We start from the raw sequence: 19,072 nt of genomic DNA, 5'->3' as shown, positions 1-19,072 counted from the left end.
TGGAGCTGACAGGACCTGCCTATGGATTAGAGGAAGAGAGGAAGAGAAAGTACAGTCAAGGGAGTCTCCTGTACATATTCAACACAACTGAAACCCCAGGGATATAGAGGAACTGCCAGAGATGCAGGTTTGAGAAAAGTTCTGGAGTTAGGTCCTACAGTAATTTCAAGAAGCTAGTAGAGGGACCAGCAGTTACCGTAATGGCTATGTTGCTGGCCTCCCATGTAGCCGACTGCGGTTCGAGTCCCAGACCTGGTGGCTTAAAACTCACGCTGGGCACATGTGCATGTGTGCCCAAGATCCCAAGAGGAGAATGGAGAAGGGATTGTGGTGTGGCCATCCCCCGGGGGGGTGATTTCTTGCTTTCTGTCTCTCTGTCTCTGTCCGTCTGGCGAACGCACGTGCCCTATAGCAAAAACCTCTCCGGAAAAAAAAAAAAAGAAGCTAGTAGATACCCAAGTGGAAGTATTCAGTAAATAGCTAGAAATGAGAGTCATTCATTCAGGGGAAGACATTCACGTTAGTAATACAAACTCAAGAATTTTGAAGGTATAAGTAATATTTAAAATCTTGAAAGAGGGACTGGCAGATGGCATAATGGTTAGACCAATAGACTGCCATATAGTTGACCATGGTTCAAGTCCCAGACCCGGTGGCTTAAATCTCATGTCAGGTGTGCGTGCATGCATGCCCAAAATCCCGAGAGGAGAATGCAGAAGGGACTGAAGTGTGGCCATCTCCCCAGGGGATGATTTCTCATATGCCTTATAACAAAAATCGCTCTTAAAAAAAAAAATCTTGAAAGAAAATGTAGATAGAAAAGGGATAAGAGGACTGCTCTGAGTACTAAATTACTAGAGGCTGACAAGAGGAGAATCAGAAGAGAAAATAAATGCTGAAAAGGAAGGATGGGGGCTGGCAGGTGGTATGGTAGTTGAGGTGCTGGACACCTACCTGGTTGAATGTGGTTCAAGTCCAAGACCCAGCAGCCCAAAAATCACGATCAATAAATAAATGTTTAAAAAAAGAAAGAAAGAAAATGAAGAACCAGTGAAGTAGGAGAAGAACCAAAGGAGTGGCATTTTAGAAGGCAAGTGAAGCTAATATGCACAGAGGAAGCACCAACTGCTACTGGGAGGTCAAGATTAAAGATGGCAAAGAAATGACCACTGAATCTGTATGCTGTCTTCTAAACTTGTTCTTTCCTAATCCAAGCATATCAGGTTTTCTCTTTTACTCCAGGTAAGATCTCATTATTGTCCAGTGAATATATATGACATTTCTATTTAATACAGCTACATCCATGTCTCAAAAAAATAAATAAATAATTGCAAAAAGCAAAATTCTATGCTCTTAATCTGGATAGGACATATTTTACACAGTAAATAATGCTGAACGAATGCTTTGTCTGGCTAAATAATTGTCTCACTGAAACAAAGTCCCTGACTATGTCTTGCTTGTGCTCAGTAGGTGGGATCAGAGAAATGAGCTATTTAAATGTATTTCTTTTGTTCCAACATAAAGTAGCAATTATTCTTGAACTCCCTTCCCTCCTCCCTAACTCAAACATCCCAACCAGCTAAACAAAGACCCTAAATTTCCATACCCACAACTCCTTAAAAACAAAGCAGAACATAATCTGATGCAAAAGTTGGACAGAAAAGGATGTGCTATGAACTGCGCCTTTTTTCTTTTACTGGACAGAAGGTTACTAATCATTTACTAATTCAAAGGCTGTGTTTAATTTACATGTTCTTTTCACAATCTCCAGACAGAAGTGTAATTTCTGGTGTCTTCATCTTAAAAGAATATTACTGCTACACAAGAAAGCCTTTTTAACTCCCTGTATTCTAGCAGGCATAGTCAAGTCTCAATAATCCATATTAGTGAAGCAGAGCAAAAATCACCAAAAATTGGATAATGCAAACATCTTTCCTGCCTTCTTGAAATGGTTACAACTTCTGATGGACTCTGTTCTCTCTGCCTTTGGGTCTTTGAACCTTTGAGCTCTCTGCCTAGAATACCCTTCAATGTTCTCCACTTGCAATCTGCTCATTTGGAATTCAGAGAGGATGTCAATTTATCTAGATAGCCTTCCTGAATCCCCTCCAAGGCTGAATCAAGGACCCCTCCTCTATACTGCCCTAGCACCTTCTGCTAACCCATATCCTAATACTTAACACACTGCAGTGTATGTCGTCTCTTTGCCTCTTCAGACCATAAACATCTTGAGGGCAAGGATAGGTTATCATTCATTTTCATATCCTTAGTGGCTGGAACATATCAATCAATCAGTACTTACTTATTAAATTAATGAATATAATGAAAATCTGTCTGGGATACCTTCTGTGATTTTTATTACACAGTTTCCTTGATAAAGCAACTGAACTGACATTAATATTAAAATTACTGGCATCTGATCCAGCTAGGGTGGCGTACACAGAGCACCACTGTTTGAGAGGCTGAAAGCCGCATGGGGTTCATCCTGAGTCACCCTGAGCATGCCAGATGTGGCTGCACATGCATGTAATCCTGGCTAATTGAGAGGTTAGTGCAGGCTCACGACACAGCAAAACCCTGTCCAAAACACCTACCTCAAGACCAACAGGTGGTGTGGTGGTTAAGGCTGGACTTACACGTGATCAACTGCATGCTTCAAGTCCTGGACCCAACGATTTGAGAAACAAACCAGGTGTTCTGTGTATGTATGCTTAAAATCCCAAAAGAAGAAATGAAACAGAAGAGATTGCAATGTGGCCATCTGCCATGGGGAATGCTTTCTCACTTTCCTTCTCTCTCCTGTGAGTGTGCGTGCCCTCTGGAAAATTTTTAAAAAGAGGGAGGGGGATAGTTGTAACCATGGGCACTGCCATGGGGAAGGGGCAGGGGCACTGCTTTGCCCAATTGTGAGAAATTAGGATAAGGATGCTGGTGTATCACCTTGTCACTTCTACAAACTACATCAATATATGTATTATGTTTTTCACATAACCATGATGTGACCTCATGGGACCAGCACAGTTGACTGTAGTTCAAGTCCCAGACCTGGTGGCTTAAAGCTCACACTGGATACATGTGCATGTGTCTCCAAAATATTGAAAGAATGGATGAGAAGGGACTATAGTGTGGCCATCCCACCAGGGGATGACTTCTCTCTTTCTGTCTCTCTCTCTGGTGAACGCATGCGCCCTACAGCAAAAAAAATTTAAAAAAAAATAAAAAAGTGACCTTGTACACTTGTACGCAAGACAGAGTTACCAGAACATGAGATTGAACTTATTACCTACAAAGTGGGGATATCAGCAGATGGCATAATGGTTATGTCACTGAACTCCCACATAATCAACCATGGTTCAAGTCCCAAACCTGGCAGCTTACAACTCACACTGGGAGCATGCACGTGCATGCCCAAGATCTGAAGAAGAGATTGTGGCATGACCATTCCCCCAGGAGGTGATTTCTTGCTTTCTGTCTCTCTGTCTCTCAGGTGAGCACACGTGCCCTACAGCAAAAATCTCTCTAAAAAACAAACAAAAGAATATCTACAAAGTGGGTAAGATACATTTCTAGGCTGCAATATCCTAAAAAGTAAAAAGGCAAAAACTTCTTAATTTACTACTATTTCAGTTCAGAATTTTTCTGTAATGGTAGTGTGTGAATGCATGAAAGAGAGAGAGAAAACGCATCCTCCACAGAGCCTTGGCATGCTGTAATCCCCTTTCCCCAGCTCCTCAGGATCCTAGATGCCCATGCACACACCCAGTATATTTTCAGGCTGATTCAGGGATAGGGAGCACTTGCATTATTGTAGTGCAAGAGCAGCTGGACAAATAGGAAAATAAATCTGAAGGGAGAAAGAAAAAGAAACCTCATTTAAAAAAAAAATGCTGCATGGTAGCAGGGCAAATTTAAATAGCTACAGTAGACTAGCTGCATCAGATAGATTAAAGAAATGCCCTTGCCCTCAAGAAACCTAAGACTCTCAATGAGGAATTATCCCCATACCTTTCCAAACCAAAAATGTAAATATTAGAGAACATGAGAGAACCTATTTTTCTCAAACCAAGAGTCAGGAGCCTAAGATAAATAGACTGGATGATCTGGGACAGAAAAAAATAAGACTGGCTAGAAAGCTTTATGAGTTTAAGGTAAAGCTATCCCATACATCAAAGTCCATGCCATAAGCATCAGAAGCCAAGGAAAGGAACAATCTAGAACCAAGAGTCAAGAGGCTCAGCTCAAGAGAGCGGGTCATCTGGCTTCTGAGCGGGAACTCTATATTCCCAAGCAACAAAAGAGAGAATTAAAAATGGGTGATGTTGAGAAAGGCAAGAAGATTTTTGTTTGGAAGTGTGCCCAGTGCCACACCGTGGAAAAGGGAGGCAAGCACAAGACTGGCCCAAATCTCCATGGTCTATTTGGGCGGAAGACAGGTCAGGCCCCTGGATTCTCTTACACAGATGCCAACAAGAACAAAGGCATCACCCGGGGAGAGGAAACACTGATGGAGGATTTGGAGAATCTCAAGAAGTCCATCCCTGGAACAAAAATGATCTTTGCCGGCAGTAAAAGAAGTCAGGAAGAGCTGAGTTGATAGCTTATCTTTAAAAAGCTACTAATGAGTAATAGGTGGCCACTGCCTTATTTATGACAGAACAGAAATGTCTCACCTTTTTTATGTGTACCATATTTTATTTGCTCTCCTACACCAGAACTCGGATCATGACGGCTAACAGGATATTTTTGTTGGACAACCCTGATTTAAGTAAGACTGGCTTGTGGTTAAATTAATATTGCTTTTTTTTTTATTTCATTTTGATAGTAATTTCAGTTCAGTAAGTGCTATCACTATTTGTCCTTTCTAAAGATATAATTGGTAATTCATTAGTGATGCTCATCTTTCTACAAAGATGGTGAATGCCATCTCAAAGCCTACTGGAGTTGTTTTTTTTTTTAGGCTATAGGTAACTGATTATATGAATATATAAATGCTGAAGAAATCTCTTCACTTCTCAATACTAAGCAGACTCGCCTGTGTTTTAATTTGTGTTTATTAACCTGTTAAGGCAAAAGCTGAAGATAAGGTAGTGATAACTACTTTATATATTTGGCCATAACTCTACCAATTTAATTAGAATTCCCCGTATCCAAAACACTGCCTTTTACTTATTGAAAGACATTTTAGTGTGGTTTATGTATACTATCAGGTAAAAAATATGTAACACTTAAAAAAAAAAGGCTCAGGGCCAGCCCATAGAACAATGATTAAATGAATACCAGCCCACAGATCCAATTCCAACCCAGGCACCTTAAAAAACATACTAAGCAGAGCCAGCAGATGGTGTAGTGGTTAGGTCGCTGGACTTCCACATGTCCAATCATGGTTCAAGTCCCAAACTCGACAGCTTAAAACTCCCGCCAGGCGTATATGTGTGTGTGTCCAATATCCCAAGAGGAGACTGAAGGAGAAGGGATCATGGAATGGGCATCTCCTCTGGTGGGGGTGGTGATTTCTCTCTTTTTGTCTGTCTCTCCCTCTAGTGAGCACATGCATCCTATGGCAAAAACTTCTAAAAAAAGAAAAAAGAAAAACACACTAGGTATGTATGTGTGCATGCCCAAAATCCTGACAGGAAGAACTGGAGAATGTATGTGTGTTCTTTCTCTTGCTCTCTCTCTCTCTCTGGTGAGTTGCCCTCCAGAAATCAAAAAAAAAGAAAAAAAAAAAAAAAAAGCTCAACTCAGATCTTAACAGGCTGTGTAACCTTGGACAAGTCACTTCACTCCCTTAATCCAAGGACAGCTCTTCTTTTTTCCTTTTTTTTTTTAAGAATTATTTATTTCATTTTATTTATTATTATTATTATTTTAACTTGGTATAGGGTGTACTCACCAGAGAGGGGAAAAGTAAGAAAGCAAGCTGCCAGGTCTGAGACTTGCACTGCAACCAGCCAAGTGGGACTCCAGCAGCCCAACCACCACACTACCTGACAGATTCCAAAGATGGGTCTTCTAGGCCAGCAGGTGGCATAATAAAACTATACTGGCAAGGTTGCCTGTGACTTAACAGCTGGATCCTACACGGTCAGCTACATGGCTGACTGCTGTTCAAGTCCTAGGCCTGACACCTTGAAAAATAACGCCAAGCACATGTGTGTACATGCCCCAAATCCCAAGAGAATGGGACAAAAGGGATCGCAGTATAGTCATCCCCCTGAAGGATGATTTCTCACTTTCCTTCTCTCTCTCTTTCCAGTGAGCACAGGTACCTTACACCAAACTAAAAAGCAAACGCACAAACAAAAAATAAAGTTAGCTCTTCTGGGGCCAGCAGGTGGCTTGGTGATTGAAGACACTGGACTCCCACTGGCCGACCATGGTTCAAGTCCCAGACCTGGTGGCTTGTTTTCTCACTTTCCTCTTTCTCTCTCTCAATTTAAAAAAATGATAATAATTATAGGGACCAGGAGATAGTGTGATGGTTAAGGCGCTGCACACTCCCACATGGCTGACCACAGTTCAAGTCCTAGACCTGAACTGGTGGCTTGCTTTCTCACTTTCTTTCTCTGACTCTCTCTGGTCAAATTAAAATAAATGAATAAATATATAAAAATTAAATAAGCAATTCTTTAATAATAATAATAAAGTTAAATAAAAATAATTCTTAAAAAAAAAAAGGTCTTTTGTAAAATGGGCATAATAAAACTGTACTGGCAAGGTTGCCTGTGACTTAATAAGTAACATGAAATCGCATTTAAAGATTTTACATGGGAACCAGCAGTTAGCGTAATGGCTATGTCGCTGGACTCCCACGTAGTCGACCGCGGTTCGCATCCCAGACTTGGTGGCTTAAAACTCACGCCAGGCACGTGTGCGTGCGTGCCCAAGATCCCGAGAGGAGAATGGAGGAGAAGGGATTGTGGTGTGGTCATCCCCCCTGAGGGAGTGATTTCTCGCTTTCTGTCTCTGTGTCTCCCTCTGCCTGTCTGGCGAGGGCACGTGCCCTATAGCGAAAACCTCTCAAAAAAAAAAAAAAAGATTTTACACAACATACCAATGTAACATAAAAGGAAGCAAAAATCATTCCTCTAGATGGAGTAGAAATCTGTGGCTCAACAACCAAAGTCTAAGCCTGACTCACCTTCCCAGCCTTGTTAACCCCCTTGATGAATCTGTGGTCCCTCAAGTGGAAGGAAGAGTCATGTGAAGCTCCAGGGTGGGGCGGTGACTGTTCAGTCAGTTGTTCCGTATCTCAGTGGCTTCATCTATAAAACAGGTAGTGTGGAATTCACTCACGTATCCACAAAACAGTGCAGGTCTGAAGAAGGGAGTGGAGAATTTACCAAATGTGAGTAAATATTTACATAAACCTCCCCCACCCAAGAATAAATAACCGAGAATATCAAGATTATCAAAATTATCACTCCCTGGACAAGATTAAGAGGGGATTTAGAGATCATTTAATCACTTGTTTAGCAGAGGTCTCAGAGCTAGTCAGTGGCAGAACTGAGGCTAAAAAAGCCTCAAATTCCAAAATCCAGTGCCCTCTCTGCCAGATCACTCACCCAAGGCACCAAATATTATCGACACTGAGACGCATTACAACCTGACAGCCAAATTCAGGCTACTGAGGGGAGGGCTGCGGGACTCGGGGGGGAGCTGGCAAAGGAAAGGCTTCACTGAGAAGATACGACTCCTCAGGTGTACAGATAAGAAGAAGTCAAGGTAAAATTCAGGCGGAAAAGACTTAAAATAGGCAGTCCTAGGAAGAAAGACCTGCTGGATAAATTTTTCTATAGGGAAAATAAATAAGTAGCAGATTCAGAGGCCCAGAATGCTTTGTTTCAGAATACTCTTGGATTATATACAATTTAGTCCTTTTGTTGCCTGAGTTTTCACATTTACTAATACTTTTAATTCCCTAATGTACTCTATCTTGAAGCCTTCAGCAGAGACCACATCTAGCTCCATATATAGCCTCTGGACTGCTATGGCCTAGATTAAAATACTTGCTTTACCACTTAATAGCTATGACACCTTGGATAAATTCCTTCACCTCTCTGTACCTATGTGAAATGGAAATAATTCTTAAAAAAAAAAAAGAAACTTATATTTTAATGGGAGTTGACAAATAAGCAGCTATGGTAGTCTCTAGAAGGGTGCTTGGAACACAGCAGTTTTGCTTTTTTTTTTTTTTTTTTTTGAGAGGTTTTTGCTATAGGGCACATGCACTCACCAGAGAGACAGAGAAAGCGAGAAATCACTCCCCAGGGGGGATGGCCATGCCGCATTCCCTTCTCCTCCATTGTCCTCTCAGGATCTTGGGCACGCATGCACACGTGCCCAGCATGAGTTTAAGCCACTGGGTCCGGGACTCAAACCATGGTCCACTACATGGGAGTCCAGCGACATAGCCATTATGCCAACTGCTGGTCCTGTTTTGTGAAGATTAAATGTATATAATAGTCACAACTTACCAATAGGTAGGTTTGTTTTTGCCACAGGGCATGTGTACTTGCCAGAGAGAGACGGAAAGAGAAAGTAAGAAATCATCTCTCAGGGAGATAGCCACACTGCAAATCCCTTCTCCTTCTTTCTCCTCCTGGGATCTTGGGCACACAGGCACACATACCACGTGTGATTTTCAAGTCACCAGGTCCAGGACTCGAACTGGGGTCAGCTGTGTGGGAGTCCAGCGTCTTAACCACTATGCCACCTGCTGGCCCACCAACAGATTTTTAACTAGCCACAACATATGCTTTTTTATATAAACAACACTTACATACTAGGGTACACTTATCATAATAAATACTGCTTTGCAAATTTAGTTTGTTATGTATGTGTGTAGCATATGTCAGAGTCATGATGTAACATTTATTTTGTACAGGGATTTGCTTTTAAAATGTGAAAGCCAGGCCTGGCATAGTGGTTAAGGTGCTGGACTCCCACATGGTCAACCATGGTTTGAATCCCAGATCTGGTGGCCTGTTTTCTCTCTCCCCCACCCCAAATTAAAAAGTAGTAATAGGGGGCCAGCAGGTGGTGTGGTGATTAAAGGCACTGGATTCCCACATGCCTGACCACGGTTTGAGTCCTGGACCTGGCAACTTGCTTTCTCGCTTTGTCTTTCTCTGTCTCTCTCTGGTCACATTAAAAAATAACAACAACAATTGGAATTAAATAAACAATTCTTTGGAAAAAATGTAATAAAATTATTTTTTTAATGTGAGGCATTGAATTAATGCACAGGACAAGGCTTAAAACTGTGCCTAGCACATAGCAGCCAGTTGGTACTAACTACAATACTATTATTATCACTGTTCCATACCTACCTACTGAAGTTGTTTGCAGGCTTATCTAAAATAACATGAAAGCCCTTCGGATATCTTGATACATATTAATGTAGGCAAAGGCAAAAAACCTTTCTCTCCATCCCTGATACTCACACAGCAGAACCACTGTCAAGGCACCTATCTGCTGCCTGTTCTGCTAGTTATGTGTTAACACTCAACTGAAGAGTCCACAGACTACAACGGATCTAATACTCTGTCATGTCTGTCAATATTTGCAGAGATGGAGGCCTGGTGCCTAAGTAAAATAATTTATTTTTACCTGTTCAGGGCTCTCAACTGGGAAAGGTAGGTATTCAACCCATGCATAGCTAAGGAAAGCAAGTGAGTCATATGGGAATTGTTTGCACCCCCAGAACCATGTAGACTCAAGTGCACCACAGACAAGGCCAGACTGACAGACATCTGAGCCCCTGGGCAAGGCTGAGTCACTTCCTCTTCCCTTTCCTCACCCAGACACCCCATGAAATAGATTTCCACCCATAACAGGTATCCCTTGCATCAGGAAAAACTGGGAGTCCCCTAAGAGAAACAAATTTAGGCTGAATATACAAGAATAATAAAGAGGTTTCTATAAATGACAACTTCACCTAAACGTTTAAAATTGCATTGAAAATCTAAAACGCTGATTTGCAGAAAAATCTGGAAAATGTGCTCACCAGTAAAGAAATGAGGTCTGGATTCCATCCCCGACACTGTGTGACCTTGAATTAGTCACTTCACCTCTTTGTTTTTTTAAGTGTCATCCTCTGTTTAAAAAAAAAAAAAAAAAAAAAAGTAACACTACATAACTTACAGGATCATGGCAAAAACTAAAGATAGCACGCAGTAACAGTGGTTAACATAGGGCTTAGCGCTGGGAGATGCACAAGGATCCTCTGTCCCTCTAGACTAAAAATGAACGCCAAATGTGGTAAACTGAGGTTCCCTGACCAGCTGGCTCATGAAAAGGTCACAAGAGTCCTAGCCTCTTCGAGGAAATGAAAGCGGCTTTATAAAACCGTTATCTTTTGTCTCCCTGCACAGCAGCCTGTGCTTTCAGGAAACCTAAGAAAGCAGTCATTTCCCACCTCATTCCGTAAAGCAGGGCTTTCTAACTGTTCTAGTGGTGGTGGTGTTGGGGGTCAGTTCAAATTATCCTCTGGCACTGTCCCCATCATCCATTATCAATTTCAAAAAGAGCGAGAGGCCCAATACTAAGCCTACATTTCAGTTACTCGCGTTCCTGTTTCTAATTAAATGGAGGGGGCTTACAATTCGCTCTACCCCCACCCCGCCCCCAGAGTCAGACCAGTCCCCGGGATTTTATCTCCAGCCGGCATAAAACTCGCGATGCGGGGAAGGCCTTGGGGGGGTGGGGGGTGCATTCTAGAGCTTTCCAGCCGACCCCACTTTCTCTTTGGCAACGAATCCAGGCCACGTGTCGCCATTTTGTGTTCCAGAAACATGGCCGCCGCCGTGGGGAAGGGAGCGGGGGAGTGCCACGTTAGCCGCCTCCCGGAGGGACCCTGAGGCCCGTTGCGCGCCCGGCCTCTAGTAGCCTGGCTCGGCCGGAGGAAGGGGAAAGGGCAGAAATTACAACTCGGAGATCAACGTCTCTAGCGACATTTCCTCGGCGGAGGAGGTCGGAGGGAAAGGCCTTCCAAGATGGCGGGTTCCGCTGGGGGCCGCCCCGAGGGGAACAGGGTCGAGAGGCTGCGGCGGGAGCGTGGAGCGGCGGGAAAACCCGCAGGAACTCTCCAAAGCCGGGGTCGGCACCCGCGCGGCCTCCACAGCAGCACACTATTGTCCCCACGGTCTGACAGGCTGCTGTGGTTCAAACGCCCCAAAAGCAGCAGGTGGAGTTTCTGCGGGTTTCACCGAAAAAAAAAAAACTTGCAAAACGCGAACAAAGCATTATGTAAATGGACGCCATTCTTTTTATGACCACGATTCTAGCATCTCCCAGAAAGTCAAGAGAACCGCAACTTGGGACGCGGCAAAGGGTGGGCTTCGGACTTTCTGTTCACCGGCCGCCGCTGAGGGGGCGAGGCAGGGCCCCCCCCCCGCCCCCCCCCCCCCCCGGAAGTCAGCCGCTGCCCCTCCCGCTCCCCCCGCACCCTCGCGCAGGCGCTCTGGCTCCCTCACGCGCACGTTTTAAATCCGCGGCGTCCCAGCTGGCGCCTGCATTGTCGTCCGGGCTGTCCGTATCACTCCGCGCATAAACCCTTCTCATAGGCCTAGAAAATAATGTGTGTCGCCCATACACAACGCTGATATTTTTAGCCGTCCGCCGTTGCCATTAGAGTTGACAAAATACATGTTCACTTTAAAAACCTGCCGGACCCACATCTTCCGCCTACCCAACACTTGATATTGCCCACTGCGTGTTAAAAGGGTTTTTTTTTAAGTACGACGTCGGGGTTGGCGCAATCTTGTGACCTAAAAAAGACGGGTCCTCATTTTTTTCAAGGGGTCCTGCGCAGCAAGCACTTCCGGGGTCAGAGGGTACGCGGGGTTGAAAGCGGGCTTCCCGCCCCGCCCAGACCGCCGAGGCTGCCGCCGGAGTGCCGGCAGTTTTGGGCCTGCACCTCCCCTCCCCCCGCCAGCCACCAAAGACTTGACCACGTAACGAGCCCAACTCCCCCGAACGCCGCCCGCCGCTCGCCATGGATGCCGGTGTGACTGAAAGTGGACTAAATGTGACTCTCACCATTCGGCTTCTTATGCACGGAAAGGAAGTAGGAAGCATCATTGGGAAGAAAGGGGAGTCGGTTAAGAGGATCCGCGAGGAGAGTGGCGCGCGGATCAACATCTCGGAGGGGAATTGTCCGGAGAGAATCATCACTCTGACCGGCCCCACCAATGCCATCTTTAAGGCCTTCGCTATGATCATCGACAAGCTGGAAGAAGATATCAACAGCTCCATGACCAACAGCACGGCGGCCAGCAGGCCCCCGGTCACCCTGAGGCTGGTGGTGCCGGCTACCCAGTGCGGCTCCCTGATTGGGAAAGGCGGCTGTAAGATCAAAGAGATCCGCGAGAGTACGGGGGCCCAGGTCCAGGTGGCGGGGGATATGCTGCCCAACTCCACCGAGCGGGCCATCACCATCGCTGGCGTGCCGCAGTCTGTCACCGAGTGTGTCAAGCAGATCTGCCTGGTCATGCTGGAGACGCTCTCCCAGTCTCCGCAAGGGAGAGTCATGACCATTCCGTACCAGCCCATGCCGGCCAGCTCTCCAGTCATCTGCGCGGGCGGCCAAGATCGGTGCAGCGACGCTGCGGGCTACCCCCACGCCACCCATGACCTGGAGGGACCACCTCTAGATGCCTACTCGATTCAAGGACAACACACCATTTCTCCGCTCGATCTGGCCAAGCTGAACCAGGTGGCAAGACAACAGTCTCACTTTGCCATGATGCACGGCGGGACCGGATTCGCCGGAATTGACTCCAGCTCTCCAGAGGTGAAAGGCTATTGGGCAAGTTTGGATGCATCTACTCAAACCACCCATGAACTCACCATTCCAAATAACTTAATTGGCTGTATAATCGGGCGCCAAGGCGCCAACATTAATGAGATCCGCCAGATGTCCGGGGCCCAGATCAAAATTGCCAATCCAGTGGAAGGCTCTTCTGGTAGGCAGGTTACTATCACTGGTTCTGCTGCCAGTATTAGTCTGGCCCAGTATCTAATCAATGCCAGGCTTTCCTCTGAGAAGGGCATGGGGTGCAGCTAGAACAGTGTAGGTTCACTCATAACCCCTTTCTGCTGTTTTCCCATGATCCAACTGTGTAATTTCTGGTCAGTGATTCCAGGTTTTAAATAATTTGTAAGTGTTCAGTTTCTACACAACTTTATCATCCGCTAAGAATTTAAAAATCACATTCTCTGTTCAGCTGTTAATGCTGGGATCCATATTTAGTTTTATAAGCTTTCCCTGTTTTTAGTTTTGTTTTGGGTTTTTTGGCGCATAAGTTTTATTTTCTGTTTGTCGATAAGAAATGTAAGAGTGGAATGTTAATAAATTTCAGTTTAGTTCTGTAATGTCAAGAATTTAAGAATTAAAAAATGGATTGGTTAAAAATTGCTTCATATTTGAAAAAGCTGGGAATTGCTATCTTAAACTCTTTGTTGGTGCTTTTTTTTTCTCCTTCCCTTTTAGTGTTAGGTGTTTGGAGAGAGGAGGGGAAGGGTGGGCCTGGCCTTGGCTGGTATTTTCTCAAGCCCTTCTCACCTTATCGTAAGATTCCATTCCCTCTGCCCCAACAAAGGAACATGAAGGTTCGGCCTGGTTTGGGAGGGTCACTGAGACCGAGAGTCTCTCCCCGGGAGTGACAACTCCAAGTTCCAGAGAGAGGCCTCTGCCCATTTCTCTGGTAGAAAACATAACGTTTTCTCTGGTGGGAAAGTGTGTCCATTCAGCAGGGCCTCTATGAATGACAACATCTTCATCTAAGCAGGCCCTCCACACCCCTATCTCCAGAAAAACTTAGCCAGGAACAAAAAAGATTCTGGGGAAGGGCTGGGGGTGGGGGAGGAAGGGAGGGGCAGGAACTGGGGAGGAGGAGGAAGGATGGGAAAGGAGGGGCAAGGGCCCCGGGGTCATGGAGGCAAGGGGCAGGGCTGGGTTTGGAGACTTAGAGGAGGGGCAACAGCTGCAGCTGGGTGGTGGGATGTAGAGGGTTGGATAGTGGGAGTGGGAAGGGAGGATCCTACCAATGGGGCGCACGTGTCAAGCATGCACCTGTGGCAAACAGCCTGTCAGGATGTTATTACACCTGCCAAGTGGTGTATCCAGAAACAAAAGAGGCCCACTTTAATTCTTCAGCTGTGTGCAATGTTTAGAGAATCATACCAGGAAATAATTCTGCCTAAACGGGGCAGTCCTGCAGAAATGTAGCCTAATCCATTGGCCTAAGAATAACCTAGATACTAGAAATGCAGATTCCTGGGTCTTACCTCAAAGCTAATTGGAAAACTGCATTTTTTAAGACCCCAAAGGGGTCTCAGATTTGAATGCCACCGATTCACTTTAGTGGATGAAGACAATCTGCCAGTGAAGGCCTAGCTGCCAGCCTCACAGCCACATCAGTTAATGAGACTAGGCCGGACCTGATGAAAGAAGAGAAACTCCACCAGAAACAATAGAACAAGACAATAGATGTTTAGGTGCCAAAGTGTTTAGTTCAAACCCTAGGCATTATGGGAGATCACCAGTGGCAAAGAGAAATTCCTGTGGGAGGGGAGTATTCTTCACAAAAAGTATTTGTCAAGGCTCATTTTCATCAAGACAGCTCCTTCCTGAGGTACAGGTGTAGCTCTGAGAATACTTGGAGGTAAGATCGGGATCTGCCATTTTACACACTGGAGCAGTAGGCAGTCACTGAAAGGAACAGAAATTTTGGGACCTGTATTCAAGTTTTGATTCTGCCTTGGGCAAATTATTTAACCTCTCTGTAAAATGGAGATTGAAAAACACACACCTCCAGGGGCCCGCAGATAGCATGGTGGTGATGGCGCTGGACTCCCACATGGCCAACCATGGTTTGAGTACTGGACCCTTTGGCTTGAAAATCGTATCAGACATGTATGCATGAATGCCCAAAATCCCAAGAAGAGAATGGAGGAAAAGAGTGTGCATGGCCATCCTCCCTGAGAGGGTGATCTCTCACTTTCCCTCTCACTGTCTGTAGTGAACACACACACTATGGCAAGAAACAAAAGACCACGCCTGGTTTTGTGAAAATGAGAGCATGGGGGCAGGCAGGTGGCATGGTGGTTGAAGGCACTGGATCCCCACATGGCCGACTACAGTTCAAGTTCTGAACCTGGTGGCTTGCTTTCTCACTTTCTGGTCAAATTAAAATAATAAAAAATCATTTTAAAAGGATGAGGACATGTATATAAAGTGCTTAGAAGATGATAAATTTCAGTATACCTTAGGATTATTTTTTGGTACGGGCATGAGCTCTTGCCAGACAAGACAATGAGAGGGAAATTAAGGAATGATACCCCCACCCCCTCAGGGGGGATGATCATGCAGTAATCCCTTCTCCATTCTCCTCTTGGTACTTTGGGCACGCATGCACATGTACCCAGTGTGATTCTGAAGCCTCCAGGTCTGGGACTCGAACCGCAGAGTTGGTCATGTGTGATCTATACCTTTTTTTTTCTTTTAAGAATTATTCATTTTTAAATTTTGTTATTTATTCATTTATTTTTAATTTTTTTTTTTTTTGGAGGGGTTTTTGCTATAGGGTCGGTGATCTCCACGGGCGTGTGCACTCGCCAGACAGACAGAGAGACAGAGAGACAGGAAGCAAGAAATCACCCCCCGGGGGAATGGCCACGCCGCAATCCCTTCTCCTCCGTTCTCCTCCGTTCTCCTCTCGGGATCTTGGGCACGCACGTACACACATGCCCAGTGTGAGTTTTAAGCCACCGGGTCCGGGACTCACACTGCGGTCAACTACATGGGAGTCTAGTGACATAGCCATTACGCTAACTGCTGGTCCCTATTTTTAAATTGATCAGAGAGAGAGGGAAAGTGAGAAAGCAAACTACCAGGCCCAAGACTTGAACCTCAGTCAGCCATGTGTGAGTCCAATGTCCACCACGCCACCTGCCTGCCCCTGAAACTTTTCAAGAAGTTCCTGAAATTTGCTGGGTAAAGCGATTCAAACATCCTATAAGAAAGCAGGCCTCAAACTTTCCTCAATCTCCTACTGTTTGTCTTAACTAGCAGTAATTTATAAAATAGTGATTGAGGCAGCAAGATAGGATAGATTGAAACTTGGCGAATCTGAAGACAGCAATGGCATTTAGAGAGCAACCTCAAGGAAGAAGCAGGTTCTAGAAGAGGCTGGGAAGGTGGTATCAGTGGGAATACAAAGAAAGGATCCAGTCAATGGGACAGGTTGAAACTGGGTGGAGGCCAGAGGAAAAGATGGAGGGAGAGGAAGCAATGAGTTCAGGCATGGTGATAGAAATAAATACAGGTAGAGAGATTCAACAAATAACCAAAAATCAGACAAACTGAAAAGGAAAGCTACATGGAGAGAGAGAGGGAGAAAGAGATCAAGTTTGGGTTATCTCCTTGGGGTGAGGTACCTCATCTTGTTCAACACTACCTCTGGTGCTTGTCACTGTACCTGACACAGCATGGGCTTGGTAAGCATTTGTAAGGTAAATATGGAAGAAGCAGTCAGTGAATAAGACAAAAGAATAGTTGAAGCAATGGGAAAGAAAGCAAGACGGTACCCTTGAGAAAAGACAGGAGGAAAGTTTCGAGGTTGAGGGAATGACAATAATGCTGTACAGAGGTTGTGAAACAAACTTGATTGAGCATCTACTATATGCAAGATACTTTGAACTGTTACTACAATGTGATGTTTTGGTGCATTTGAAAGATTTCGACTAGCTGATTATAGTTAGAGTATAGTTAGAGTATGTGGTTAATAGAGGAAGGGCAGGTGGAGAAAGTCACAAAATCATCTGAGGCTAAATTATAAACAGCCTCAAATACTGTGATAAAGGGTTTGAGCTTCATTCTGAAACTGATGTTCTCCAAACATTTCTAAAAAAAGCCTGTACTTGTGGGGCCGGCAGGTGGTGTGGTGGTTAAGGTGCTGGACTCCCACATGGCTGACTATGTATAGTTCAAGCTCCAGACCTGGTGGCTTGCTTTCTCACTTTCCCTCTCTCTCTCTCCCTCTCTCCCTCTCTTGTCACATTAAAAAATAAAAAAATAAATAAACAAACAAACAAATAAATAAAATAAAGTTAAATAAAATAATTCTTTTTTTAAAAAGTATACTTGCAATAACAATTCTTTAGTGTATACTCTTATTGCATGTTTATTTATGAATTACATATAATGTATACTAATCAATATGGTTATTTATAAGCTCCAACGTGCAGAATTTTCTTTTTCTTTTTTTTTTTTAGAGATTTTTGTTATAGGGTGTGTTTGCTTGCCAGAGAAACAGAGATACAGAAAACAAGAAATCATCCCCCAGGGGGCATGGCCACACCACGATCCCTTCTCCTCCATTCTCTTCTGCGGATTTTGGGCATGCACGCACACGTGCCTGGTGTGAGTTTGAAGCCGCCAGGTCCAGGCCTCAAACCACGGTCAGCCACGTGGGAGTTCAGTGGTGTAACCGTTATGCCATCTGCTGGTCTCTTGTGTACTTTTTTTTTTTTTTTTTTGCAAGTAGAAATGTAAATACGTACATTACAAAACACACAAAAAAGTTAACAGTTAAGATTTTCTTCTTTAATAATTATTTAGTTTTACTTATTCATTCATTTATCTTAATTTGACTAGAGAGAGACACAGAGAAAGAAGGTGAGAAAGCAAGCCTCCAGGTCCAGGATTCAAACATAGCCATGTGGGAGTGTCCAGCGTCCCAACCACCATGCCACCTGCTGGTACCAACAGTTGAGATTTTTAAAATACATGAAAATTAATATTTTTTCACACCTTCACCCCAGTCGTTTTAGAGACAAAGGGACTACTGAGGAAGACCCTTTTGATATAATGGGTATACTTGGAGAGAGAGTTTCAGAAGAGTGATGAGGGAAGCCAGATTGCAGCAAGGAGGAGGACCTGGGAGTAAGGAAATGGAGCCAGGGGTAGACCACTCACATAGTTGGTGCTGCAAAGGAGAAAAAGAACAGGACTAGGGGGCTGCCAGGTGGCAAGGTGGTTAGGGCACTGGACTCCCACATGGGAGACTGTGGTTCGAGTCCCAAACCTGGCAGCTTGCTTTCTCACTTTCCCTTTCTCTCTCCGGTAAAATTAAAATAATAATAATTAATAAATAACGTAAAATAAATAATTCTTAAAAAGAAAAGAAATAGGACCAAAACTTGAAAGGGAAAGATTTTTGTTTTCTTAAAGGAACCTCACTAAAGGCAGATAATGAAGAATCCATAGGGAACTGAAGGTTCAAGTTACCTCTAAGAGACAATTGGCTAGAAGAGGAGGAGGTTTTTGTTGTTGTTTTTTTTTTGCTTTTTTTTTTAAGAGAGATTTTCATATAGGTCGTGTGCACTCACCAGAGAGAAAGAGTGAGAAGGGGGGATGGCCATGCCACAGTCCCTTCTCCATTCTCTGTACACGCACACACACAAGGTGTAGTTTTAAGCCACGGGGTCCAGGACTTGAACCATGGTTGACTACATGGGAGTCCAGCAATGTAACCATTACGCCATCCACTGGTCCCTAGAAGAGGGTTTTGGAGCAGTGAGAAGCAGGCACCAGGCAGCTTGACTATGGAATTTAACTCCTTTTGTGCCCTCTACTGAGACTTGCATTTCAGAACTCCTCTCCTTTGTCCTTTCTGGGGCAGCTTGAGCCTCTCCCATCTCTTCTGGACTGGTAGTCAATGAGACCCCTCCACGATTTGATGTGGAGTTTCTTTTCACAGTCCCACTCCTGCCACTGACTGTTAGGCCACAGCCACTGTTGCAGTCAGAAGGAGCTCAGAGAGGTTGGCAAACACCTGTTGTGTCATAGCCACAGGAATTGTATCATGAGTTCAGAAGGCGAGTTTCCCCCAGTCCTTAATCCCCTCCCTTGCTCCATTCAGCGTACACTTGAGCGCCTCACTCCAGCCAGCAGTTTGGACAGTGAATCACCACTCGGGTTTACCTTTTAGAACAGCTGCTTGTGCTCTGTAATCTGGAAAGTCAGCAGTGTTCGCCAAGAGCATGAGGTTTTTGAGTTGAACCC

The 19,072-nt window shown here is 44.6% G+C and overlaps 1 protein-coding gene and 1 long non-coding RNA gene across 16 annotated transcripts in view; one reads left to right on the top strand and one right to left on the bottom strand.

The window, feature by feature from the left end:
- The window catches only part of LOC102500575 (uncharacterized), a 47,361-nt gene extending 35,983 nt beyond the window's left edge, over positions 1–11,378 (bottom strand). For 11 of the 15 annotated variants that reach the window (XR_003549834.1, XR_003549836.1, XR_003549839.1 and 8 more), the window contains exons 1-3: positions 10,421–11,378; positions 10,010–10,099; positions 7,142–7,265 (exon numbers count right to left, since the gene is read on the bottom strand). This is a non-coding gene — a long non-coding RNA (uncharacterized LOC102500575). Of the gene's footprint in view, positions 1–7,141; positions 7,319–10,009; positions 10,100–10,420 lie in introns of all 15 variants that reach the window. The other 4 variants (XR_003549837.1, XR_003549843.1, XR_003549840.1 and 1 more) reach the window with 4 other exon arrangements.
- A 517-nt stretch (positions 11,379–11,895) lies between these two features.
- Positions 11,896–13,457, top strand: PCBP1 (poly(rC) binding protein 1). Its single transcript, XM_006151281.3, has one exon. It carries the CDS (start codon positions 11,999–12,001, stop codon positions 13,067–13,069), a length of 1,071 nt encoding a protein of 356 aa, XP_006151343.1. The 5' UTR covers positions 11,896–11,998; the 3' UTR covers positions 13,070–13,457.
- Positions 13,458–19,072: the final 5,615 nt, after the last annotated feature.

This window comes from Tupaia chinensis, unplaced genomic scaffold (genome assembly GCF_000334495.1).
Source record: "Tupaia chinensis unplaced genomic scaffold, TupChi_1.0 Scaffold000316_1, whole genome shotgun sequence".
Taxonomy (NCBI): Eukaryota; Metazoa; Chordata; class Mammalia; order Scandentia; family Tupaiidae; genus Tupaia; species Tupaia belangeri.
This window is presented reverse-complemented; position numbering and strand designations above follow the sequence as displayed.

Coding starts and splice junctions, on each gene's coding strand:
- PCBP1 (XM_006151281.3), top strand. CDS start 11,999: ATGGATGCCGGTGTGACTGAAAGTGGACTAAATGTGACTCTCACCATT.